We start from the raw sequence: 27926 nt of genomic DNA on the forward strand, positions 1-27926 counted from the left end.
GAGATCCGCCTGCTTCTGCCTCCCGAGTGCTGGGATTAAAGGCGTGCGCCACCATCGCCTGGCTTCTCATGCTTTCTTATAAGATAGATACTTTATTGACTGAGCCCATCTTCCTAGCCCTAGTTAATTTCTTCATTAACTAAGTGGGCTATTCTTTCATAGGAAGATACATTTTTGTGAAACTTAATTTTAAATATATAGGTTCTAACCATTCCCCCCACCCCCTTTCGTTTTTCAAGACAGGGTTTTCCTGCGTAGCATTGACTGTCCTATAACTAACTCTGTACGCCAGGCTGGCCTTGAACTCAAAGAGATCTGCCTGCCTCTGCCTCTGCAATTATAGGTATGGTCACCACTGCCTGGCAATGGTATCTTTTTATATCATTAACTTTTTGGAGAATCATGGCGTAAGCATATCTAAGCTTGATAGTTATAAGAGATGTAGTCTTATCTTCTAGCATCTTAAAAATTTTAGGTGCCATTTCAGAGCTTTACAACTCTGAGTGATTTGTATTAGTTTGAGTGACATAGTTCAAAGAATTGTAGAATGTATTAACCTCAAAATTATGAGTACACAATAAGAGTCATCTGTATTTTGGTTGAAGATTGTAAGTTTTGAAAGTTCCTAGTTAATTTCAAAGAGAAAAGTTTTTTGTCTGAACCATGTATAAGAATTAAGGAAACATGACTTCTCATGAAGACTGCAAAGAAGGGTTGGCATGAGAATTGAGTACAAATTGAACTTCAACTTTAGGAAAGAGCCAAGACAAAAATCCAATTGCTTAGCTCAGGAAGTATAACTGTTGCAAACTGTGGCTTTGATACTACTTACGAAAGCGAGCTACCGAAGGATTATTACTCAAAGTGATTGGAAAGTATTGCATTGCAGGTATGTTGCATAAAAAAATAGTTATTATGTGGTCTTGTTGGTTTCTAGAAATTCTGAGTTAAGGGTCTGGCTGTTGTTCAGTGGCAGAGTAAGTAGTTGCTTGACATGCATGGGGTCATGTTATTCCAGGGTACTGCAAACAAAATTGAAGGAGGAGGAAGAGAGTTAGAGGTGTCAGATTTTCTCAATGAGTTATCCTGTTTCCCATATGTGCATTGAGTATTTATAATAGGAAGTAGAAAAGTAGGACCATTTACTGTATTTTTCTGTTATATATTTATTTTCTAGCTCTTTGCTTTCTTTGCGCAGGGTCTCACATTGTATCCTAGCTTGTCTTAGAGCTCTTTATATAGCCTAGACTGGCTTCATCTCAGAGTAATCCTCCCAGCTCAGTCTCTTGAATCTTGTAATCTTGGGATTACAGCAGTGAGCCACCCAACCTAGTCTATTATTTCCTTTTCAACAATTTTACTATACATGCCATTTACTTTCAGTATTGTCTTAACTTTGTGTGCTTTGTGGATTTATTTGATTTAATATATAAATAGATTAAAACTATTCTATTTGAACAATTTCTTGTCACAACTTTAAAAAGTCATTTAATTTTTTTTTTTTTAGTTTATTCCAACAAATAGGTAAGCATCTTCAGGATATATTATACATAATGAAAACTATAAAAACACTTTATTTTTTACTCAGAGTTTCCAGTCTGAGAAAGTAGATATAAGACAATGCTATGTAGTGAAGTGGTTGTTTGTTATTCTAGATACAGAATATGGAAGGAATGAACAGTCTGGTTTTTCTGCTTCAGTTATAAAAGATTTCAGTGGTAGCGGCTAGTAGTAGTATGTGATGTGAAGATTATCCCAGATAATGGGACATCCTGGCTAACACTGTAAGTGAGCTTTAAAGGGACTCTAACTGGTATATAACAGAACACCTCAGTGGTCCACTGAATCCTTACTTACCACTTGCTTGTGCATCTACACACTTCATTTAATATTCTCTTGACTCTTCCTGCCTAATTATAAAAGCAGTTCTAATTTTTCTTTATTTTTGCCTATAAGAGTTGTTTTTACATCGTTATTACTGACTATTACATATTATTGAAAAATTAAAAAAAGAACAAAAATAAAAACCAAGATTGGTTGAAAGAATTTTCAGTTCGGTGTTAGATTACCTAAGTGGACGGTTGACTGTTGTCTCTGGTGGGATTTTTGTCCAAACATGACTGTTTGTATTGTGAAGCAAGAGAGAAGAAATGGTGCTTTGAATCTTAAAGTATTAAGAAGAGAGGACTTGAGATTATAGTGTTTTTTCTTAAGTATTAAGAGAGTGCATAAATTACAATGCACAAATAGTGTTGCGTCTCTTTTTTGGTTTAGAATTGAAGTCCAGAAATTTTATTCTTTTAATATAATTTTAAAGCAGTGACTAAATATAGCAATTTTCTTTACCTTTCCATGCCTCAAAAATCATTTTTTATTTAGTTTTGTAAAGAATGTATTTGAGGGCCGGGTGGTGGTGGCGCATGCCTTTAATCCCAGCACTCGGGAGGCAGAGGCAGGCGGATCTCTGTGAGTTTGAGACCAGTCTGGTCACAAGAGCTAGTTCCAGGACAGGCTCTAAAACCACAGAGAAACCCTGTCTCGAAAAACCAAAAAGAAAAAAAAAGAAAAAAAAAAAAAAGAATGTATTTGAGCTGAAAATAATTTTGAATTTCTTGAGTAGTTTTTTTTTTAAATTTTCTTACATAGAGTTATCTGAGATTTGATTAAGTTTCTTTTAAAATACTTGAAATTTAGAGATCACTTAATTTTGTATGTGTATATATGTATGGGCAAATGTATACGTGTGAAGGCCAGAGGGGCAGCTTGTGGGAGTTAATTTTCTTCTGCCATGTGTATGCCAGTGATGGAGCTGAGTCTCGCTGAGGGGCAAGTATAATTACCTGCTTATCTATCGTGTAGCCATAAAATACTTTGAATTCTTGTCTTTGATATAATGCATAGACCAGATGAATTAGGAAAAAAGCTCATTGAAGTACTGATTGTGATTAACATCACCAAGGCCGCTTGCTGCATCTAATGTGTTGTTTGTTTTCAAAGGGCATACATCACAAAAGGAAGCCATGGAAATAAGCCTTGATATAACAGCACTCAGCATTCTCCAGCAGCCAGAAAAACTGCAGTGGGAGATTGTGGCAAACGTGCTTGAGGATACTGTTAAGGATCTTGAAGAACTTGGGGCAAATCCTTGCTTAACAAACTCTAAGAGTGAAAAGACAAAGGAGAAGCACCAGGAGCAACACAACATTCCCTTTCCATGTTTATTGGCTGGAGGTTTATTAACATATAAATCTCCCGCTACCTCACCCATTAGTAGTAATTCCCACAGGTCACTGGATGGTTTAAGCAGAACTCAGGGCGAAAGTATATCAGAACAAGGGTCAACTGACAATGAATCCTGCACAAATTCAGAACTGAATTCTCCTCTAGTAAGGAGGACTTTGCCTGTTTTACTTCTTTATAGTATCAAAGAATCTGATGAGAAAGCAGGAAAAATCTTTTCACAGATGAACAATATTATGAGTAAAAGTTTGCACGATGACGGTTTTACGGTTCCACAGATTATTGAAATGGAATTGGATAACCAGGAGCAGTTGTTGTTGCAGGATCCTCCTGTGACTTACATTCAGCAGTTTGCAGATGCAGCAGCCAGCCTCACCTCTCCAGATTCTGAGAAGTGGAACTCTGTGCTACCCAAGCCTGGGACTTTGGTTCAGTGCTTGAGGCTACCAAAGTTTGCAGAGGAGGAGACTCTTTGTATAGACTCCATAACTCCTTGTGCTGATGGAATTCATTTGTTGGTAGGACTGCGGACATGCTCTGTTGAATCGTTGAGTGCAATAAATCAAGTCGAGGCCTTGAATAATTTAAATAAATTAAACTCTGCACTATGTAATAGACGGAAAGGTGAGCTGGAGTCCAATCTTGCTGTAGTGAATGGTGCAAATATTAGTGTGATCCAACACGAGTCACCAGCAGATGTACCAACTCCTTTGATCATCCATCCGGAGCAGAGGAATGTTAGTGGTGGATATTTAGTTCTTTACAAAATGAATTATACCACTCGAATAGTGACTTTAGAAGAGGAGCCAGTAAAAATCCAACATATCAAAGATCCCCAGGACACAATTACCTCGCTCATATTGCTTCCACCAGATATACTGGATAATCGGGAGGATGACTGTGAAGAGCCTGCTGAGGACGTGCAGTCAACCTCAAAGAATGGGATTGAAAGAGAAAAGAAGTCTGACATTTCTACTCTTGGACACCTGGTGATAACCACTCAGGGAGGCTATGTGAAAGTATTAGACCTTTCAAACTTTGAAATTTTGGCCAAAGTGGAGCCTCCCAAAAAGGAGGGCACTGAAGAACAGGATACATTTGTTTCTGTCATTTACTGCTCAGGCACAGATAGGCTGTGTGCGTGCACCAAAGGTGAGCTATTGGCTTGATTCTTCTCAATATTTTTATGTGGCATTTGTCTGTGTACATACCTAGTGTAAATTTTAGGTCTGTTTGAGAGAGGGTTCTTTTTTGTTTTTAAATAATGGCAGTGGTCCATTTCACTACTATTTTTACTGACCTTAATTTTTTCTTTATTTTATTTTTAAAATGTCCCCTATGCAAGAAATCTATTTGTGAGTAACTTAGTAAGTCATCAGAAAATATCTTTCTAGCTGAATACAAAGCTTTACTTGGGACCCTAAAACTCCAAGGTTATGAGTTCAAGGCCAGCCTGGATTGTGTAGCAAGAAAGATCTTTGCTTAACTTCAAGAAACAGGTATCCTGATATTTTTCTGAATACTGACTCTGTCTACATTTGTGGACCTAGTGTCTTCAGAAAATAGGATAGACGCCCTATCCAAGATGTGACAACACACTTGACATGAGGAAGGACTTAACTCGGGCACATGGTGTCAGAAATTTAGTTTGTCACTGATAGGAACATATGATTGAACAGGGAAACTTGTGTCATGGCACATACAGAGCAATAGTGTGTGTGTGTGTAAGGTGAGGGAAGAGAGAATGATGATAGCTTGTGGTTCTTTCATTCCAAATGGATCCTACATTCAGGGCAATTCCCCACCTCTACTCCTTTGTAAATGCTCTCAAAGATGTACTTACAGATACTTTTTCAGTTTTTAGGCATCTCTTGATACTGTCAAGTTGATTAGCTGCCACAGTCTATTGCTTAGGCTCATTATATTTAAATAATGTATATAAAGTTTCTGGCACACATTACCTCTGGAAAAAAAAGAACTTAGCAATTACTTGGCAATTAATCCTTAGTTTTATAAAGTGTTAAGCGTTTGATTCTCTTTACTCATAATCTTTGGTAAATAAAAAATTAGTTTCTCAACATTGTGGCTCTATTGGACTAACATTTCTCCAAATATTTGTGTAAATCAAGTAACTGTACAACAGATTTTGACAAGAATTACTGAACTTTTGAGGCATAACAAATACTGTTTGCTATTGGTAGATTAGTTGGAATTAGTTGGGCCAAAAAATTTTTGACGCTTAGATGATTAAAGCTAAGACTTGGTGGATTTGGGAAAAACTTCACACATTCTCTATCTGTGCTTTAGGTTAAGTAGATTATCAGGGCTTAGCCAAAGAAGTTAGTAGCTAGTGTATTGATTTGGTTCAGATTGCATTTTTGAGCTACATCCAGTGGGAAAAAGTATTCAAATTATATTAAAATAAAAGTAAGCTGATAAACAGTATGAGCAGTTCAGCATACCTTTTGAATGATACAAACTTTAAAGTATGGCTAAGACTTGAGAGTATCTCTTTCATGTCCTATAACGTTCTTAGGAATTTTAGCTTACTGATCACGTGCCAGTTTGTTATTCTGCCAGTGATCATATCAACTTTATAATGTATATGCTTTTTAGTAGAGCCCATTTTCCAGATTAGTAAACTAAGTAAAGGAGAGTTCAGTAACTTGTCCTCATTACAGAGTTCGTGAATGGTAGAGAGGATTCTGAGCTAGTTGGTTTGTTGTCTGATCCTTTTAAACTATGTATACACTACACTGTCATAGTATAGCAAAAGCTGAGGACCCTTAAAATGAATTCTTCATAGTGTTCAATATGGAAGATCTGAGAAGTTGTCTTCTTGCCATGAATCATTTAATATGATGCTTGACTGGTTTGGCCCGGGCACATGCTTATAAGATACTAGTATTTGTAGAAATGTAGTAAGGGTTTTATTATTTCAGTTATTTGATGGTATATAATTTAGTAAGACTAATATTTGAAAGTAGATTGATATATTCTAAGAGTTGGGACAGCAGGGTTCCCAGGAAGCAATCTCTCCTAATGAGTTAATTTTCTTAAGTGTCCTTGAACTCTCGTCAATGCTGGGATTTCAGGTGCTAACAGGACCAGCTGCTGGAGAACTAAAGCAAGCATCCTTGCCCTATGTGTGATCTGGTATGAGTTGCCATCCCAACGCCGATGTTGAGTCTCTCCAACTCTCCATCTTCATTGAGCCAATCTCAGTTTCATCTAGATCTTGATCAGCTAGTCTATCTAACCAGCTTGTTGGAAGTGTCTTTTGTCTCTGCCTCCTGAGCATTAGAATTACAGGTGGCCACCATACCCATCTGATGTTCATAGGTTCTGCGCATCCAAACTCCAATCCTCATGCTTTGTTGGCAAATTCTTTACCTACTTAGCCATTTCCTCAGCTACTGGAAGTGCTCTGTAGACCAGGCTGGCCTTGAACGCACAAAGATCCACCTGCCTCTCCCTCCCAAGTGCTGGAATTAAAGTGGAATTAAAAGCACGTGACACCACATCTGGAGTCTAAAAAATTTTTTATTTTTTTGAGGCAGGGTTTCTCTGTATAATAGTCCTGACTGTCCTGGAACTCACTTTGTAGACCAGGTTGGCCTCAAACTCACAGAGATCCACCTGCCTGTCTCCCAAGTGCTGGGATTATAAGCCACCACCGCCCAGCCTAAAAATTTTTATAATTAAATGATTGGAACATGAACAAAAACTAGAAGTTACACATTGTCATTGAATTGCCACTATAATATTTGATACATCTATAAAATATTGAGTAATATTTAAATAATATTAAACATTTATGCCTTATTCACCATCTCTTTGTGGGGAAAACTTTGAATTCCTCTGTTTTGGTTCTTTGACATGTTCATATATGATGTTATGTGCAACATAGTGTATAGTAGTTACCCAGAGCTGCTTCCTGCTGTATTAGTGTTCATTGATTTCACATTTCTCTCTTTCCTGTCCCTGGCCTCTGTAACTACGATTTTGCTGTGAACTTACACGAGATGAACTTTTTTAGATTTTACACGAGTCATCTCATTGAGGTACTTTTCTGATTTATTTTGCTTAACATAATGATCTCTAGTTCTACCCATGTCATTTTTAAATTTATATTATTATTATTATTTTTACTTATTTGCTTATTTTGAGACAGTTTTTTTTTTTTCTGTTTAATATCTCTGGCTTGTCCTGGAACTCACTCTGTAGTTCCAGGCTCGCCTTAAACTTAGAGCGATCCACCTGCCTCTGCTGGGAGATGACTCGTACCATCACTTCCCAGCTAAAATCTGCTTTTTTATTTTTATGTGCATTGATGTTTTTCCTGTGTGTATGCCTGTGTAAGTGTTTCCGGGTCCCTGGAACTGTGGTCACAGAGAACTGTAAGCTGGTGCTGGAAGTTGAACCCTTGTCTTCTGGAAGAGCAGTCAGTGCGCTTAACCACTGAAACATCTCTTCAGCCCCCATGCCATTTTAAATGACAGATTTCATTCTCTTATATGGCCAAGTAGTATATATGTGCCAGATTTTTTTTCTTTGATTCATGAGTTTAAGTGCACTTAGGTTGTTTCCATTTCTTGGGCTATGGTAAATTCAGTATTCCCATTAATTTGGGTATGAAATGTCTCTTTGACAAATGATTTCCTTTGGTGGTAATTTACCCAGTAGTAGAATTGCTGGAGTGTATTGTGCTTCTGCAATGAAAGTATTTTGGGTAACCTCCATCCTGCGCCCCCTCGCCCCATTTGTGGTGTGCTCAAGCTCTCTCTCCCTTTCCACCATATTGGTTTCTGGGGTTAAACTCTTGACTTGTCAGGCTTGACAGCAAGTGTCTACTTACTGAGCCAGCTCATCGGCTCCCATACTTTATGGGTATTTTCATATATGTATGTCTGTATACTATATTCATGCAGTACCTGAGGAGGCCAGAAGCTCTTCTGTGACTGGAGGGTTGTGAGCTGCCATGTTCTCTGTAAGAGCAACCAGTGAGTGTTCTTAATTACTGTACTGTCTCTTTTTTCCCCGTTGAGTGTTTGGAATTCCTTGTATATATTTGATATCACCTTCTTGTATGTATGCATTCCACATATTCTCACTGATTCTATTTGTTGGGTCTGTGCTCTGTTGAATGTTTTTTACTGTTTCTTTGTACACTGGCTGTTCTAGAATTTGCTAGTTAGACCAAACTGGCCTTGAACTCAGAGATCTGACTGCCTACGGTTCCTGAGTGGTGGGATTAAAGGTGTGCACCATCACGCCTGGCGATGATTCTTATTGTTATATAGTAGCTTTTAGTTCTATGTAATCTCATTTGTTTATTTTCCCATTTATTTTTTTTTGCTTTTGGAGTCTGATCTCAAAATTAAACCTTGGCTCATTTTAGTCTTCTGAAACAGTTCTCCTTTGTTTTGTTCTAGTACTTTTCATACTTTTGAGTTTTTTTACTTTTTTATTTCTTTTGAGATAAGATCTTATTCTGTAGCCCAGACATGACTGGAATATACTATGTAGTTCAGGCTACCCTCAAACTCAGACATTTTCCTCCTTTAGCCTCCGATGTGGTGGGGTTATCAGGTCGTACATTTAAGTATAATTCTCTTTGAGCTGGCACTTAGAATTGGTAAGAGATAGTGGTTAATATTTACTCTGCATTTGGACATCTACTTTCCCACAAACCATTTATTGAAATAATCATACTTTAGTTGATGTATTTTGCATGTTTTTGAAAATCAGTTGGTTGTAGCTATATGGATTTGTCTTATGTGTTCTATTGGTTTATGTGTCTTTTTTATTTTAGTATCATACTGATTAGATTACAGCATTTTTGTATTACGTTTTGTTGCTTTGTTTGTGCTTTTGCATATACCCCCGTGCTCATGGATGCCAGAGGCAAATGTTTGCTATTCTGTACTGTGTTTCTTTTGGTAGAGGATCTCTCAACCTGAAACTAGTTGAGTCATGATGAAGCTCTAGTGATCCTTCTGTCTCTATGCAGGGAGTTGGGACAGATATGGGGATAGACCCTACTATTTCTGCCACCCTGCTACTGAATTTTCTTGTTCTTTGCTGAATTGAGCTCTTTATATTATATAACTACCTTCTTTACTGCTTTCTACTTTTAATTTTACTGGTATTGTTATAATATACCTGCTTTCCTTTAGATTGCATTTGTATGGGACCTTTTACTCATTTCATCACTGTTAGTCAAAGTTCATAGAGGGGTAGTGGATCTCTGTGAAGTGACATAGAGTTTAGTTCTTTTCTCCCATTTAGTCACTCTGTCTTTAATCAGATAATTTCATCAATTTATAGTAAAGGCAATTAGTATAAGTAATACCTTACAGCTATTACGCCACTTCTTTTCTAACTTTGTTGTATTTTTTTAATTGTCCTATAGTCTCTTTTAGTGCTTTAATGAGCTACTTGAGTTGTGTGTTCTGATTAATTGCTCCATTTTGGTTTGCTTATTATGGAGACTGATGTTTTTACTTTAAGATTTGTGGGGAACAGCTTTGATTATAGCAAGTTGTTTTGAAATGGTAGCAAGTTCACAGGATTGTATGAATAAGAACAGGAGCCATTGAGGTGGCTCATTGTGCAAAGGCACTTGCTAGCCACGCCTGGTGAGCTGAGTTTGATCCCTAGAGAACCAATTCCTTAGAGTTGCCCTCTGACTTCCACATGTGTCCATGCTATGGCATGTGTACTTATATGAACAGGCACACACGTAGAATAAATGTAATAAAAATTTTAAAAAAGGAATAAGAACAGAAATAATATCTTTATAAAAACGGATGCAGTTGCATTCCATTCCTGTCTGTATTTTCAGAAGCTATCCTGTTTTACATTTTTGTATTGACTTGGATTTATATAACTACTGCTACTATTAATTTTTATGCCTTTCTGTTTTTTTCTTAATTATCTTTTTTATTTTGGAGCCCTTCTTTTAGCTTTTGTGGTAGAATGTGTTTGAGGTAGAAGCTGTGGTGGCAGATTCCTTGAATCTACCTTTATCTACATCATGAGTTTAAGGCCAACCTAGGCTGTGTAAGAAAGCATACAGCAGAACCACTACCAACACTACCAACAACAAAAACTTACCTGTTAAGTATATATTCTTTCACCTTTTGTTTGTATGGCAAAGTATTTCTCCTTTATTTATAAAAGTTAGCTTTTATATATACAGTATTGTTTGAGATTTTTTTCTCCTTTCAGATCTTTGAATCTTGCTCTTTCTTCACCTTTCTAAAGTTTCTGTTCAAGCAAGCAGAGTGTGGTGGTGCATGCCTTTAATTCTAGCAGGTAGATTTGAGACCAGTCTTGTTTCATAGTGTTTTTTAGGGCTACATAGTGAGACTCTGTTCCAAAACAAAACAAAAAAAACCCTTATATTTCTGTTGAGAAGTAGGCAGTCAAATAAATTGTAAATTGTGAGGGCACATCTGTTTGTTGTTTCATTTCTCTCACAGTCATGAGAACCTTCACCTTTCATCTGTGAGAGATTGATTATATGATGTCTTGGTGTTGAATTGGTGACTTTTGACCTTTTTGTATCTGGATATTTGTTTTTAAAATAAATCTCCTATCCCTTTCACATTCTCAGGTCTTTCTTGAACTCCCAATACCTTAAATAGCTGCTCCTTTATACTATTCAAAATTGCTCCTTTTTCCATTCCTTTTCCTCTCAAGTTGTTGTCTATTTTAGGTAGCCTGTCTCTGAACTCAGTACTTCTTTTGTTTCATCTGTGCTGTCATGATTTAATTGTAGTTGGTCCATGGTGGTGCTTGCTTTTAATCCCACACTCAGGAGGCAGAGATAGGTAGAGCTCTGTGAGTTTGAGGCCAGCCTGGTCTACAGAGTAGAAACTGATCTACAGAGTCTGCACAGAGAAATCCTGTCTCAAAAAAAAGTAATAATAATAATTTAACTGAGTAAAGTCTTCAGATCAAACATTTTTAAAGATTTTTTTAATCTCTGTTAGAGGTTGGACATGTTGGTTTTAAAGATTTATTTTTATTATTTTGGATTATGTGTCTGGGAATGCTGTTGTGCTTAAAGGGCAGAGACATCAGATTCCCTGGAAGTGGCATTACCGGGAGTTGTGAGCTGACATAGAATGTATCTCCAACCCTGTGCTAGAGCCACAGTTACTCAAGCCCTTTGCATGGTATTCTTACAGCCATTTATTATTAATTAATAGTTTGCATGTGCATCTCTCAGTTTGTTGTTTCGAGTTCATTGAACAGAGCAGATTTGTGGGATAATGTTTTCTGTCTAGTAGGGAAGTTTCCCCCACCTATTTCTGCCTCTTGAGTGCTGAAATTAAAGGCGTATGCCATCACAGCCAGCTCCTTTTCCCCTCTCATTCAGCATGTATGGGTTAGTCTTTCTTGGTCCATCATAATTCATGGCTGGGCATTTAGTATTATAGAAAGTCAGTCTGGTTCCGTTCTCCTTAAGGATTGTTACTTAGTGTATTTTGTAGCTCAACTGACTCTAAAGTTTGTTTTCTATTGTTACAGGTGACTGTCCTCATTTTCCCTTGGTTTTTATTTTTAAGGATTGTTTGTTTATGTTAATTTAAATTTTATACATGTGTAATGTATTTTGATTAGAATCACAGCCTCTCATATTATCCTGGCTTATCATTTCCTCCTCCTCTTTTAATTTTTTTTTTTTTTGTTTTTTCGAGACAGGGTTTCTCTGTGGCTTTGGAGCCTGTCCTGGAACTAGCTCTTGTAGACCAGGCTGGTCTCGAACTCACAGAGATCCGCCTGCCTCCCTCTGCCTCCCGAGTGCTGGGATTAAAGGTGTGCGCCACCACCTCCCGGCTTTTCCTCCTCCTCTTCGTACCCCTATTTCCCCAAAAGGTCACACATACTTTCCCACATGCAAACACACCCTCCCTTCCTCTTGACAGGTCACACACACACTCTCCCTCCTGACTTTAATTAGGGTTGCTTTGCTTAGATGAGGGTGAGTTGGAGGGAGGCTTGTTTCTTACCTACTCTTTCTGTGTCAGCATACCTTAGTGTTCAGCTGGCCTGTTGTGTTTCACAACCTTATGCAGTGTCTGTGTTTCTCCGACTTTATTTTCTGATGGAATCCCTCAGGTCTCTTGCATTGAAGTGGAGGCTTAGTTTGACTGACTTGGGGCCTCTTTGGTGGTTGCTGACCATGTGTAAAAGGTCTGAGTAGGTTATGTGGGGAGAGTTTACCCTATCCATGGTGCTTCTCTTGCTACTTGATATTTTGTTAGTCATCTGGTTTTTCAGTGCTTTGCTTTCTCCATGTTTAAGGACTGTAACCTTACTTAGAAGGCCTTGCTGGCTTCCCACTTGAGACTAACACTGGTTTTGTTTTTTTAATTTTTCAAGACAGGGTTTCTCCATAGCTTTTTTTTTTTTTTTGGTTCCTGTCCTGGAACTAGCTCTTGTAGACCAGGCTGGTCTCGAACTCACAGAGATCCGCCTGCCTCTGCCTCCCGAGTGCTGGGATTAAAGGCGTGCCCCACCACCACCCTGCGAGACTAACACTTTTTAACTCTCAAAGCTCTGTTGGTCAAGTTCCCTTAGGAAGTAGCAATGAATTGGCAGATTTTCATGACTTCCCTCATCTTGACTGTAGGTTTTATAGCTGTATACATATATATGAGTTCATTGAACATATGTATATGACAAAAAATCTATTTGACTATGTATCCATATAAACTTATATACACGTATGCGTGTACATATATAGTCACAGCTTTTCTATCAGAAGTTTATATAAATTCATGTTACAGTGTAATATTATTTGTAGTCATGATTTTTTTTAGTCTCATTTGCTGTTTCTTTTTATTTGATAGAGATATGAAAACTAAAAATTTGATTTGGTTTTTAAAAGTTTTCATTGTGAGTGCATTGAAGTTAAGAATATTTGTTCATTTTTGTTACTTCTGGAATTAAGAGATTGGGCTATGGAGCTTAATGTATTATTGTCCTCATCTGTAAGATGACCACAGGCTTTTGGTAAAGTTTAGATTAGTCAAAGATATCAAATCATTATGTTATATAATATAATGTGATGGATATGAGAATAAATACCTTCTAAAAAATGTGTTTTGCTTGCATATATGTCTGTGTGTTCTTGGAGGTCAGACAAAGGTGTAAGATCCCCTGGAACTGGAGGTACAAATGGTTGTGAGCATCCCTGACTGTAATGAAAATTGAACCCAAGTCCTTTGCATGAAGAAATGCTTTTAACTACTGGACCATTTCTGTAGTCCTGAGATAAATATCTCTCTGCTCTTTTCTTTACTATATTGTTTCTAGTTCATTGCAACTAAATTTCCAAATTCTTTGACACAGATAACTGCTGTGATGTTCTTTGTGTCAAATAGTATTAAATAAATGAATTTTAAACTAATAATGTGTCTAATTTTTAAACTATTTTCTATGTATTGATGAAATTTTACTACACTGTAGGTGGTGAGCTTCATTTTCTCCAAATTGGAGGAACCTGTGATGATATTGATGAAGCTGATATTCTGGTAGACGGATCACTTTCTAAAGGAATAGAACCATCTTTAGAAGGTTCTAGACCTTTATCAAATCCTTCAAGTCCTGGTATTTCAGGTAAGACACTACATTTTTAAATAATTAAGCATACCTTATAATAGTATTTCTTTTCTTTTTTTTCTTTAAATAATGAAGTCTTGATTGCACTGTTTAGAAAGATAGTCTTTGACCATACTTATTGTTATACATTATTTATTATTACTTTTTGGTATTTGAAAAATGTTACAAACTTATTAAAGAAAGAAATGATCTTCATAGGTTCATCAGTGAGATCTGCCTAAGGAGTAAAAGCATTCTCTTAAGTTTTTAAAAATCACATTGTTTTTAACTGTTCATTTATTTTGTGTGTGAGTGTGCGCATCCCACAACACTTGTGTAGAAATCAGAGGACCACTTGGAGTGGGTTCTCTCTATCATACGAGTCCCCAGATCTGCACGCAGGTTGTTAGGTTTAATAGTAGGCACTTTTACTCACTGAGCCATTTTCTCTCTATATGTAGCTTTTAGCTTAATTAAAGAGTACAATGAGAAACAGACATTGGGGCCGGAGAGAAGGCTTAACAGTAAAGAGCACTTTTTGCTCTTCCAGAGGACTGGAGTTCAGTTGCCAGCACCAGTGTCAACAGTTCACAACAGTCTGTAATTGCATTTCCAGTAACTCCGATGCCTCTAGTCTCCAAGGGCACCTGTGCTCACATGTACCTACTCTCATAAAGACATACACATAATTTAAAAAGATAACAAATTCAAATAAGGAGGAACATTAAATAAGTGTAGAATCAATGGAGTGGGTAATTGTCTTAATTAATATTATATGTAATTGAATAGCTAAAAGACAGTCTTACTGAAGACATTTATTAACATTGTCATTGCCCCATCGAATCCTTGGATAGCATTTTGTGTGTTTGTTGTTTATGCTGTTCTCACTGTCCATGCCCACCCCAATTCTAGGTCAATATTAAGCTAGGCTGAATTCACACTTCACCTGCCTCTCCTGACAAAGGGCTAGTGGATACTGTTTAGTTTCCAGCTTGTTACTCTTGCCTTTGTTCCCATCCACACTCTGTACTGTTTTTAGAGTTAATTTTACAGAAGCAGCAGCATTAGTATGTTAATCCAAGCTTAAAATCTATTTTTGACTTTGTTGACATCTATGAAATGACTAGGCCGTTTTTCTAGATACAATAAATTCATGATTTTAAAAAAAAAAATTTTTTTTTTTATTTGTTTGTTTCCTTAAAAGAAGTTTTACTATGTAGCCTTGGCTAGCATGGAGCTTACTGTGTAGACCAGGCTGGCTTCCAACCCAGATATTCACCTGACCTTCCCTTTAGTACTGGAATAACAGGCGTATGCCACCGTTCCCAGGTAAACTTCATGATTTCTTTTAAAAATATTTTTTTAAAAAATTATTTTATGTGTATATTACCTACATATATGTTTGTGCACCAGCACCACATGCATACATGGTGCTATGGGGTCCAGAAGAGGGCATTACATCGCATGCAACTGGAGTTGTCGACAGTTGTCTCTCCCATATGGATGGTTTGTTTGAGAAGATCAGCAGTGCTCTTAACTATCTCTCCAGCCCCAACTTAGTGATTTGTTAAGTATATAATTGTTTCATGGTCTTGACAAACAAAAATGCAACAGCATTTGGTTCCCATTCCCTTTTTCGGTCACACTTTGTCCAGTCCATGGTTTTTCCTCCTACTCCCCTCTGCTGTGGATCAAAGCCTGTGCTTTATATATAGCAAAGAAGTTCTCTTTCACTGAACTGTGTTCCTTTCCTTGTACTAAGCCTTTTACTGCTCTGTCTACATATGCAGTTAATCCTTCTCTGCTTCTATAACTCTTACTATACACCACAGTTTATTTTCCTACCCTACTGCTTAAAAGAAGTTTAAGCCAAGCTTGATGGCACATGTATTTAACCCCACTATTCAGAAGTCAGAGGCATAGGCCAGTTGATCTCTATGAGTTCCAGGCCAACCAAGGGGACATAGTAGTGAGATCTCAGAATAGAGGGTGTGGAGCTGGAGAGTTGGCTCAGAGGTTAAGAGTATTTATTATTTGCTCTTGCAGCCAACCTGGGTTTGATTTCCAGCACCTACACAGTGACTCAAAACAACCTGTAACCCCAGTTCCAGAGGATCTGACACCCTCTTTTGACCTCCACAGATACCAGGCACATAAGTTGTATACATACATACATGCAGGCAAACATTCATACACATAAATATTTGATAAAATAAAATTTTAGCAAAACATTTGATAAAAAAAATACTTTAAAAAGTAGTAAATAAAAGAAGCTTAAGGCCAGGCAGTGGTGGTGACACACACCTTTAATCCCAGCACTCTGTAGGCAGGAGCAAGCAGGTCACTAAGTTCAAGGCTAACCTGCTCTATAGAGCGAGTAGGCTACACAGAGAAACCTGTCCGGTGCCTGGGGGAGCTTAAGACTTTTTCAATGAAAAATGTGTTTTAACAGTTAGATGTAGTAGTATACAGCTTTAACACCTTGAGAGTCTGAGTCTAGAGTACTGTGATGTGGAGGCCGATTTTGTCTACCTGCAATTCAGTTCCTCCCCCTTATCCTTCCTTATAGAAGAAGTTGAACACATTCCAAATAGGAGTAGTATCTGAAGTTGGTATATGTTCTTTATAGGTCTTTACAGTTTTACATTCTGATGTTTTTGTCTTATATATCAAGTAAATTCTTGATGAACACTAGTTAATTTAGTTAACTTTAGGAACTAGTAGCATAGAATGTGGTCATTTTCACTTTATTTAATACTGGCGTTTCTAGAAGTCTGTCACAGAAGAGAAGTACTAGTTTAATCTTTATGTTTATAAATGTATATTGCTGTCAGAATAGCCTTTGACTGTTTTAAATTTAATTGATTATATAAAAGGGCATTTCTTATGTAATTGCTGGTACCTTACATTTGCTTTGTACATAGCATGTTATAAAAATTAATCGCCGATCTAAGTGACGTGGGTTGCATTTTAATACCATATTTGCCCATTTCTAACAGACTGGGTTTGGGTGTGCTGACTGAGCTGTCCTATGGCCAGTGCTAATTAGTGTGAAGTAGAGATTCCTTAGCCTGCTTTATTTGCTTTTATACATTTGGCATGCCATATTTTGAATAGACAAAAAGCATGAATTAAAATAACATCTTTTCCTTTTCTTTTTAAATCTGTTTCAAATACTACATTCATTGCTGTTAAGGAGTTGATTTATTGGTGGACCAGCCTTTCACACTTGAAATCCTGACATCTCTAGTAGAGCTAACTCGATTTGAGACACTGACTCCACGATTTTCAGCTACTGTTCCTCCATGTTGGGTAGAAGTTCAGCAAGAACAGCAGCAAAGACGGCACCCTCAGCACCTGCATCAGCAGCACCATGGAGATGCTGCTCAGCACACCCGTACTTGGAAATTACAGACCGACAGGTACTGAGCTCCTCCAAGGAGCCTTAGATTTGTTAGATGTAGCATGTAATTCCCAGCTATGTTATTATTTTTCTTAGTATTTTAGTATTAATCACTTTCCCCCCTTATGTTTATTATTTGATTTTGGATATTACTAAACTGTTTCATGTTGTAGGATAATATAATGAGAGAATCTATTATTTGTTATTTGATTACTTAGTCACAGATTTCTTTAGAAATATTCAAACACTTGTGTGCAGAAACAGGCACTGTCGTAGACACTAGTACTATGATTCTTGTAAAAGTCACATTTTAGTGGGCATCAGACAGTGAGCAGATATATCCTATGTTGTAATCATAGTTCAGAGATGTTTGTGATTAGACTAGCCATGGGGTGGAGGGGGGAGAATACACATGAATGCACATCAAGCACATGGGCAAGAGAGAGCATCCTTAGAAAGCCCTGTATAGAGATACTGCTTCAGGGGCAGTGCAAGTTTAAAGCCCTGACATAGTGTATGTTATGACTTTTAGAGTGAGAAAACCATTGTTGTTGGAGGGTGGAGAATATAGTAGAGTGGTAGAAAGTAAGGTTCAGCTTTGAATTGTAGGAGATGAAGGGTGTTAGAGGCACAGGAAAGCTTTGGCAGCAGTTTATACTTCAGGATTTCTCTGAGTTTTATGTTGGGAATTAATAACAGGTAGTTATTGTTGTGGATTGTGGTGAAGGTAGGATTGTTGTGGAAGCAAAGATTTTAGCTTGGTTGCTTAACTGCAGACGTTACTTTAGAAAATAATGATGGAGGTAGTGAAGAGAGTAGTTGGAGTCTTGATACAGTTTAAAGGTAGAAGGGATAGAATTTTCTTATCTATTTACTTTTGCTATGAGAGAGGAGAATTGGTAGCAGTACAATATAAGAAGTAAGGAGTTCCTGATTCTCAATGAAATTTCTAGGATCCCATTTATGTATCTAAACTGGTGTACAGGAATGTTCAGGTAATTGATGTATGATAGAATCCCATATTGATGGCCATGGGCTTTGTTGTTATGAACAAATCTCAAGGCAGATACAGATTGCTAAGGTAAAATCATTGCCCTGAGTTTCGGTTTCACCTCTCTTTTGTCAGACAGTTATCTTCTCTTTATAGTTCATGGAAAATAGCTTTTCTCTCCCTCCTTCCTCCTCCTCCTCTCTCTCTCTCTCTCTCTCTCTCTCTCTCTCTCTCTCTCTCTCTCTCTCTCTCTCTCTCTCTCTCTCTCTCTCTCTCTCTTGTTTTTAAAGTCAGGATTTCTCTGGTTAGCCTTGGCAGTCCAGGAGCTCACTCTGTATACTTGACTGGCCTCAAATTCACCTGTCTCTGCCTCTCAAGTACTGGGATTAAAGGTGTGCATCACCACACTTGGTTGACAATAATTTCTTTTAAAAATAAAACATGAGCTTATTTTTATTTATTCCTATGCATATATTTGTTTGTGTATGCCATATGTGTTTGAATGACCGTGGATGCCAAAAAGGTTATCAAATGTCTTTCTACTGGAGATAGTGGTTGTTATGAGCTGCCCAGTATGAGTGCTTGCAGATGAATTTGGGTCCTCTGGTAAAGTGTTCTTTTAACTACTGAGCCATCTCTTCAGCCTCTGTCTTCCCTTTCTTTTTGAGGCTATGTCTTTGTACCTTAGTTTTGTCTAGAGCTCTCTGCATCTCAGGATTTGTTGGAATGTAAAAAACAAGGAATAGGAAAGGTGATGTGATGTTGATGATACTATGTATGAGGAAGATTTTTGCTTTCCTTAACATTTTTCACCTTTTGTGACAGCAACAGCTGGGATGAACATGTATTTGAATTGGTTCTTCCTAAAGCCTGTATGGTTGGACATGTAGACTTCAAATTTGTTCTGAACTCGAACATCACCAGTGTTCCCCAGATACAAGTGACACTGCTGAAGAACAAGGCTCCAGGCCTAGGGAAAGCCAATGGTAAGAGGGGTCCCAGTTAATGTTGGAAGACCTTGTTTTGTGGTTGGTGTCACTACAGACGCTTGACTGGTGGTTTTGGTGGCTCTTCCTGCTCCTGATAGTTGTTGGCCTACTTAGGGTCAGAGTCATTGAAAGGACATTTCAGATTTTCCAGTAACTCTGCAATTTGCAGAATTTATGATGGTGATTAGTTTAATCAAGTCTTTGTGAAGTGACTTTAGTTCCACTTCTGTGTCTGCTAGCTTTATGCTTTGTCTTTTTTAAGGAAGACTTGGTGGCAAGAAAAACAGTTTTGGAAATTACTATTTAAAAGTAATCAGTCAAGCTAGCCTTTCATGTAATGCCAGAAATAATACCAATTTTTTTGTGGATTTATTATGGTAGGAACTAGATGTGACTTCTTCTCAGTATTTTCTTTTTTCCCCCTTCCTTTTTTCTTTAAAAATGATCTAAAAACTTGAGAATAAATTGAGTGTAAAATGGCACCCCAACACTGAGAGTACAAATATTCAAATCTGAAAATTTTCCTTTGCCAGAAATTTCTTGCGTGTTTGCATACTTAATTGAGGGGTGAGTCTGTCTGTTTGTCTGTCTGTCTGTCTGTCTGTCTGTCTGTCTGTCTGTCTATGTATTCTTATGATATTTTCATGTAATGAATCTAGGACTTAGGCAATTGGTATTTTAAAAGCTTTGTGGGTATTTGTACTGTGCAGCTTAGGGAAGAACTTCTAATTTAATTGCCAACAATTTATATCTTTAGGCAAATATTTTATTATCATTTGTAGAGGAGAAAGTATAAAATCATTGAGTTTAATTTTCTCCTCTTGACACCAACCATTTTATATTAACTATGGTGAAAGTCATAGTTCCCTGTTAAGCAGAAGGTTTTAGATTTTTAGACACAAAATTACTGATACTAAGCAAAATTAAGTTTACTAATATTTTTATCCTCTAGAAACAGCAGTAGATAGGCAGATCACCTTTCCTTTGTCTCCAGCTCTTAACATTGAAGTGGAACAAAATGGGAACCCGTCTCTGGTTGATATGAATGAAGAAATGCAGCACATGGATGTAGAGGAGTCACAGTGTGAGTTCAACCACAGAGCTGTTGTCCCTGCAGTAAAGGAGTAGTGGTCTTAATGCATTCTCTTGGGAAAGACTTCCTTGTGGCTTGCAAGAGCTTGGTTTTAAGAATATGATTAAAAAGTAACCTATATTCTGCTTTGGCAATGTGCTGTAACTTTCAGTTCATCTTTGAAATATAGCTGCACTAATACTTGCGTTCTACTTAATACCTTGTGATTTGAATCAAGTCATGATTCTGTAGATTCTGTCTTGAAAATTAAGGTGAAATATAAAATGAGAGTGGTAAACAACACATAACATATATGATTGATTATACTTCCTTAGCATGATGATGATTTTGTTTGAACACGTTTTATGTATTGTATTTTGTGTGGTGGTATCATGTAAATGGGATGTGTATATCTTTATTGGATTTCCAATAATACACTGAAAGAAAAAATATGTATTTTTCTCTTTAGGTCTTAGGTTATGTCCGTTTTTAGAGGATCATAAAGAAGACATTCTGTGTGGCCCAGTATGGCTTGCTAGTGGTCTTGATCTATCAGGTCATGCTGGGATGTTGACATTGACAAGCCCCAAACTTGTTAAAGGTAAAGTAACTTATTTTATAAAAGCAGAATGAATAATACCAGAATAATAAAAAGATGCTTTGAAAATTGATCACAAAAATGTCGTTTTGTTCATAACTTTAATTAAAACTTCTAGTCTTGGGGCTGGAGAGATGGCTCAGGGTAAGAGTACTGGCTGCTCTTCCAGAGTTCAATTACCAGCAACCACATGGTGGCTCATAACCATCTATAATGAGATCTGGTGTCCTCTTCTGGCCCACAGGGATACATGCAGGCAGAATATTGTATATATATATATATATATTAAGTAAATAAATAAAAAAAAAACAAAAAAAACCCCCACCAAACTTCTAGCCTCCTATGTTTGAGGTTATCAGCTATCATAAGTACCTATTTATGTGAAACTTTGATTCTAGGTTTTGGGGGTCTTGATGTGTCTGTGAGATAGGGTTACTTAGCTTCTTTGCAGTTTTGTGTTTTAGGAAAGTACATGGTGTATATAGGGTTCAGCATCACCCAGTGGGTGGTTTTGAAACATACACCCCCAGAGAAAGGTAAGTTCTGTATATACAAGTTTCATTGTACTTCATGACTATATGTCATTTGTTCATAAAAGATGTGAGATCCTATGATGTTTTTGGGTTCATTCTGGAAGGTAGTTGTACAAAAAAATCAAATCTGTTGTATTATTTAGAGTATAAATGAGCATTGTAAAGAAAAAGTGGTTAGACTAAATGGGGACACGTTACATTTCATGTCTCAGCAAAGACAGTGTTTGGCAGTATTTTTTTTTCTTCTCTCATCTCTATGATCCCACAATCAATCCTTCCTTCCTTCCTTCCTTCCTTCCTTCCTTCCTTCCTTCCTTCCTTCCTTCCTTCCTTCCTTCCTTCCTTCCTTCCTTCCTTCCTTCCTTTTTTGAGGCAGGATCTCTATGTAGCCCTGACTATCCTGATACTCATTATGTAGATCAGGCTGGACTGGAAATCAGAGCTCCATTTGCCTCCAGAGTGCTAGAATTAAAGGTCTGCACTACCATACCTGGCCCTCATGATCTTTAAAATTATAGAACTGTGATTGTAAAATTTTAACAGGAGAGTAAAACTATGAGCTGTGTCAAAGGAAAGCTTGAAGAAGGAGGATTGAGGTGGAGAGTCATGTCAGATTCCAGTAGACTGTACAGTAGAGTATAGCAGTACCAGGGCACTTAGAAGCATGCAGAAATGTGGAAAATAGTGGTATTTATTGATGCTATTAAAAGATTTAGTATGTAGTATAGCATCAGTTTGATGGTTTGTTAGGTATATTTATTTGAGGATATTTTACATTATAGATGGGATCTATGAGACTGCATTATAAGGTTAGTAACTGTTGAGTTCTTTCTTTCGTACAAGAGTTTTAGTTAACTCAAAGGTGTAGGTACTATTTTATATGAGAAAGAACTGAACCACAAGAAGGTATTTATCACATGCCTTAAAAGGGCAGTTACTACCCAAAACCTGGTTGTTAAAGCAAAACTGTTTCTTTTCTTTCAGAAAACCAACCTACCTACTTTTCTCCCCTTCTCTCTCCCTCTCTTTCTGGTTTTTTTTTTTTTTTTTTTTTTTTTTTTTTTGCTGTTGTTGTTTGTTTTTTGAGACAGGGTTTCTCTCTGTAGCTCTGATCTTGGGACTTGCTAGCCTTGAACTCACAGAAATCCACCTGTCTCTGTCTCCCAAGTGCTGGGATTAAAGGTGAACACTACCACTGCTCAGAGCTAAAGTATGCCATTGATTTTTAACTATAACGATTAAAATGGTTTGTGTCTGTTTTTACATACATATATGTATGGACATACGAAATTTAGATAAGGGTTCAAGAGGTGGCTCAGTGGTTAAGAGACTTGAGTTCAATACAGTTCCATTTACACGACTTTAAACACCTGTCTTCCAAAGGCACTGAACTCACTTGCATAAGGACATAACTCAGACACACACTTACACATAACTAAAAGATGAAAATAATTTTAAAAACACTAAGGCTGGAGATAGGGCTTACTGGTTAAGAGCATTGGTTGTTCTTCCAGAAGACCAAGTTACAATTCCCAGCACCCAGTTGACAAGTCACAACTTTCTATAACTCCAGTTCCAGGAATACACGCAGGCGAAACAGTAGTGCATGTAAAAAATGAATTAAAGATGGCTAGATCGATCTTAGACCACATTCTACCATAGTCATTTGTTGACAGTAGTCCTCTCCCCTATAAACAATTTACTTTTGTTTGTGTTTTCTATACAAAATTCTACCATTAAAATAAATAATGTCACTAGAACAACATAAGCCAAATGATTTCTATAGTCAAAAATTTTCTCATTGGAATAGATAATGTGAAATGATATTTATAGTCAACTTTTTTTTTCTTGTTTTCTATTTTTGAAGTCAGGGTTTCTATGTGTAACAGCCCTGGCTGTCCTTGAATTCACAGAGATCTTTGTTTTCTGAGTGCTGTGACTTAAGGCGTGTACTGCCAATATCTGGCACAATTTTCTCTCTTAGACTCTTATAAAGCTTTATTTATTTTGCTAGCGTGTTGAAATTGTTACATTATGTAATCAGAAAGTATAAATTGGAATTTCTGGCTTTGTATATTTTTCTTTTTGTAAATTTAGTATTTACCTTGCTCTATAATGATGAAAAAGCTTACTTTTTGGCAATAAGTTCTTTATCTCTCCACTCCTTCAGGTATGGCAGGAGGGAAATACCGCTCATTTTTAATTCATGTCAAAGCAGTTAATGAAAGAGGAACAGATGAGATGTGTAGCGGTAGCATGCGTCCTGTTGTGAGACTTCCATCTCTGAAACACCAGGGTCACAAGGGCTACTCACTTGCTTCTCTCTTGGCAAAGGTTGCAGCAGGCAAGGTATGAATCCTATATTTGAACAGGACAATGCTATGGCTGAGATTTGTTGGAAGGCCTGCTTATCTTGTTTAATGGTTTGTTTGCTGCTCGGTCTTTTGGTAATTTTTCTCTGCCTTGAAATCAAAAAATGTATAATTATAATCAAGAAACATGTTTTGAATTAACTTTGGATAAATAATTTAGCTATTATTTTTTTCCTTTTTTTTTGTTTTTGTTTTTGTTTTTCCAGAGTGGGTTTTTTTGCATAGCTTTGGCTGACCTGGAACTAGCTCTGTAGACCAGGCCTGCCTCTCCCTCCTGAGAACTGGGATTAATGGCACATGCCACCACCACCCAGCTAATAATTTAGCTTTTATAAACTATGCTCATTCAATAGGAAGTATTTTTAGAAGTATTCCCTCTAAACTCAGGGCTTTATTGTTTATATGACCTTTTGAGAAGGCTGCTGCTAAATAATTTTAGAGACAGCCTTGATCTTCATGGCTAATTTTCTTCATACTTGTCTGAATGTGGATTTTCCTATACTTGGGAGTTATTTCTTTGTAGTAATATGATGTTATACTCTTTGGACTCTTTTGGGGGTCCCACCATCCAGCTCCCAAATAAATCACACACAGAGTCTTATTCTAATTTATAAATGTCTGGCCTTAGCTTGGCGTATTTTGTGCCTGCTTTTCTTAACTTACATTATCCCGTCTACCCTTTGGTCTTTGTGTTTTTCCTGTTCTTTTACTTCTCTAACTCTTACTCTTTCTCCATGGATTGCTGTGTTGCTGGGTGGTGGGTCCCTGATGTCCTGCTTCTTCTTGAGATCCTACTCTGAACCCCATCTCCCAGTTCTCTCCTGTATATTTTTTCTGCCCGCCAGTCCCGCTTATCCTTTCTCTTGCCTCACTATTGGCCATTCAGATATTTATTAGACCTTCAGATGTTCAAGACAGTTAAATTATCACAGCTTTACAGAGTTAAGCAAATGCAACTTAAACAAAAGTAACACACTTTTAAAGTAATATTACCAACATTTTTTACTATTATTATTGTTTAGAAACATTAACAATATTATTAGTAACACCCTTATCACTTTGGATTTGCATAGGCCTTCTAGTTTTTCAAGGACTTTATTAGAGTTAATCCTCAAAGTAACTCTGAGATAGTCCAAATAATTCTGTATTTTTGTAGCTGGGGACTAGACTCGAAGTTTTGGATGTATAATTTTTGCTTGTTGGGCTTTTAAAATCTTGACTATATTTTTCCTGTTAAAATTTTGTGGGAAAATAGGCATTTACCAGTTTAATCTAGAATGCATTTTTTTGTTATTTAGAATCTATTTTTATTTTATATTTTTAGTTTCATTTATCTTAAATTATTTCATTTTGTATGTTTAGGAAAAATCATCTAATGTTAAAAATGAAAATGCAGGAAGCACTCGTAAGTCTGAAAATCTCCGGGGCTGTGACTTACTTCAAGAAGTCTCTGTCACCATTCGGAGATTTAAGAAAACTTCAATTTCTAAGGAAAGGTAATCACATTTCATTAGTCTACTATTCTTTTTTCTGTTTGTTGTTTCAAGTCTCAGGTACTTCTTGGCTGACATTGAACTGATTCTCCTGCCTCCAACTCCTACCTCCTTGGATTTAAGGTATGCCTCACCACATGTGGAGATTCTAGTATTATAACAATAAAATACAAATAAACACATGATTGAATGTCTTTCACCCAGAAGTATTTGCTTGCTTTCCCATTCTCTAAGTAAATTACAGTCTCTGGGGATATTTTTAATTGTGCTCAGTAATTTATTTCTGGTCATTGTATTACTTACTGTGTATGAGGAATAGGTAAGAAATTTAAGAAGCATGATTTGAGGTCTTAGCTACACTCTGTTAGATCACATTGTAAGTTTGTTTTTCTTTAAAACACCCTATGAATTCTGTATTTCACATAAGACTATTTTAAAAGCCTTTTTATCCTTTTATTCTCCTCTTTTGCTTTGAACCTATGTCCTTAATAATGCTGGCAAGTCCTCTGCTACTGAACTACCTAATCCTGAAAATTTAATTTTTTATTATTGTTGTTGTTTTTGTTTTTTGAAATAGGGTTTTTTTGTTTTTTTTTTAATATCTCTGGCTGTCCTGGAACTCACTTTGTCGACCAGGCTGGCCTTGGACTGACAGAGATTCTCCAGCCTCTGCCTCCCCAAGTGTTAGGGTTAAGGAAAGGCATGCATCACCACCACCCAGCTGATATTTATTATTTTAAATGAGTCACTGTATAACCCTTTATGTTGTATAGCAGTAGTCTGATTGTTTTCACTGGAATAAATATACTGTATATCTCTTTTTAGGGTTCAGCGTTGTGCCATGTTACAGTTTTCAGAATTCCATGAGAAACTTCTTAATACTCTTTGTAGAAGATCAGATGACGGGCAAGTCACAGAACACGCTCAGAGTCTTGTTTTGGATGCTCTCTGCTGGTTAGCTGGAGTCCATTCAAATGGACCTGGCAGGTTAATAATTAGGATTTTGCTTACCTTAATACCTATCCCTTGACTGCTAAGATTCAGAGACCAAATGAGTCTGTGTGTTTGCTCTTATTTTGCAGCTCAAAGGAGGGAAATGAATGCCTACTTTCAAAAACACGAAAATGTCTTTCAGACATTGTACGTGTTTGCTTCTTCGAGGCAGGACGAAGTATAGCCCATAAATGTGCCCGATTTCTAGCCTTGTGCATTAGGTTGGTATGTTTTTATTTCAAAGCATACTTTTAATTGTGCCTATGGTTTGGGGTCTATGATGTGATTTAATTCTCATCTAATCCATGAGTAAGTTTTGAACAGTTACTAAAGAAGAATTTGGGGTCTTTGGTGTAAAATGCAATGTTAAATAAATCTGCTGACTTTAATAACTGTAATTGTGAGAATTTGAGTGGTGCCCTTCCCCACTCTTACTGCTTGATTGTTCACCACCTTATTCCTTGTCTTGCTAAGTCCTCTAACATCACCTAACTGTCTAGGAAGTATTTAAGAGGAATAATACCTGCTTATTAGCCCTTCTTTTAGTAACTGTAGTCGTCTAACTTGGGGGAAAAAACAAACCTCTTGGTTACTTGACTTCTTTTTTTTAAATTTTCAAGTATTATGCCAAGTTTATGGTTGAATTTAAATCATAAAAAAATGTGTTTAATATTTTTCTTTTTTAATAAACGATTTTCCAGTAATGGCAAATGTGACCCCTGTCAGCCTGGATTTGGATCTGTTCTGTTGAAGGCTTTACTTGATAATATGTGCTTTTTGCCAGCAGCAGCAACTGGTGGTATGTATGTAAACTTACTTTAATAACAAGTAGTTATACTGAATAATGTAATTAGTACATGTAATTAGTACATACTTTGGTATTGTGTGTGCTTGTGTTTGTGTATAGGTCTACTTATGAGTATAGGTGCATTTGGGGGCATCAGATTCTCAGGTATAATTTCTCTTAAATGTTGTCTGTCTTCCTTTAGAATCTTTCTTTAGTCCCTCATTGGCCTCCAGCCTTACTATTAGACTAAGTTGGGTGTCCTGTGGATTTCAGTGAGCCTCCTCTCTGCATCTCCCCAGCATGCCATCATGCCTATTTTTAAAGATGTGTTCTTAGAGTTTGGAATTAGGTCTATACTAACTAAACCAATTTACCAGCCCTGTATGTATTTCTTGAGGGGTTAGTAACTGTGGTTCTTTTTGCATAAACTTTCTGTTTAATAATAGGAAGGACAGGTGAGTTGAGTCTGTAATTCAGGATGAGCTCTGTCCCTGAAACCCACCTTGGGATGGGGGACCAACTCCCTGTACACATATTCGGACCTCTTCACTTGTGCTGTGGCATTTGTATCCACAAGCACATACATTTACACACAGTAAATAAATGTAATTTAAAAAATAATAATTACCATCAGTAGATAAGAGACACAGGTAGTTTCAAGTCATCTTGACACAGTTTTTTCTTCAACATTAAAATTATTGAATTGTTCAGTCGTTTACTGACTGTAGATCATGTGTCACAACTGCAATGCCAAAAAATTCTATGGAGATGTCATAGATAAATAAAATAGTTGAGCTGCCATTGCATGTGTGTATATATTATATTATTGCAAGTGACT

At 36.9% G+C, this 27926-nt stretch overlaps 1 protein-coding gene across 14 annotated transcripts in view; it reads left to right on the forward strand.

Moving 5' to 3' along the window:
• The window catches only part of Birc6 (baculoviral IAP repeat containing 6), a 189582-nt gene that overhangs the window by 48077 nt on the left and 113579 nt on the right, over window positions 1–27926 (forward strand). For 8 of the 14 annotated variants that reach the window (XM_075955200.1, XM_075955201.1, XM_075955189.1 and 5 more), the window contains exons 9-19: window positions 2998–4392; window positions 13726–13875; window positions 17054–17279; window positions 19077–19237; window positions 20193–20324; window positions 20782–20913; window positions 23614–23792; window positions 25178–25311; window positions 26134–26295; window positions 26391–26522; window positions 27003–27100. In XM_075955200.1, coding sequence (XP_075811315.1) covers window positions 2998–4392; window positions 13726–13875; window positions 17054–17279; window positions 19077–19237; window positions 20193–20324; window positions 20782–20913; window positions 23614–23792; window positions 25178–25311; window positions 26134–26295; window positions 26391–26522; window positions 27003–27100 — 2901 coding nt within the window. The remainder of the gene's footprint in view (window positions 1–2997; window positions 4393–13725; window positions 13876–17053; window positions 17280–19076; window positions 19238–20192; window positions 20325–20781; window positions 20914–23613; window positions 23793–25177; window positions 25312–26133; window positions 26296–26390; window positions 26523–27002; window positions 27101–27926) is intronic. The other 6 variants (XM_075955192.1, XM_075955191.1, XM_075955193.1 and 3 more) reach the window with 2 other exon arrangements.

The sequence above is a fragment of the Microtus pennsylvanicus genome, chromosome 21, assembly GCF_037038515.1.
Source record: "Microtus pennsylvanicus isolate mMicPen1 chromosome 21, mMicPen1.hap1, whole genome shotgun sequence".
NCBI classification, from domain to species: Eukaryota; Metazoa; Chordata; class Mammalia; order Rodentia; family Cricetidae; genus Microtus; species Microtus pennsylvanicus.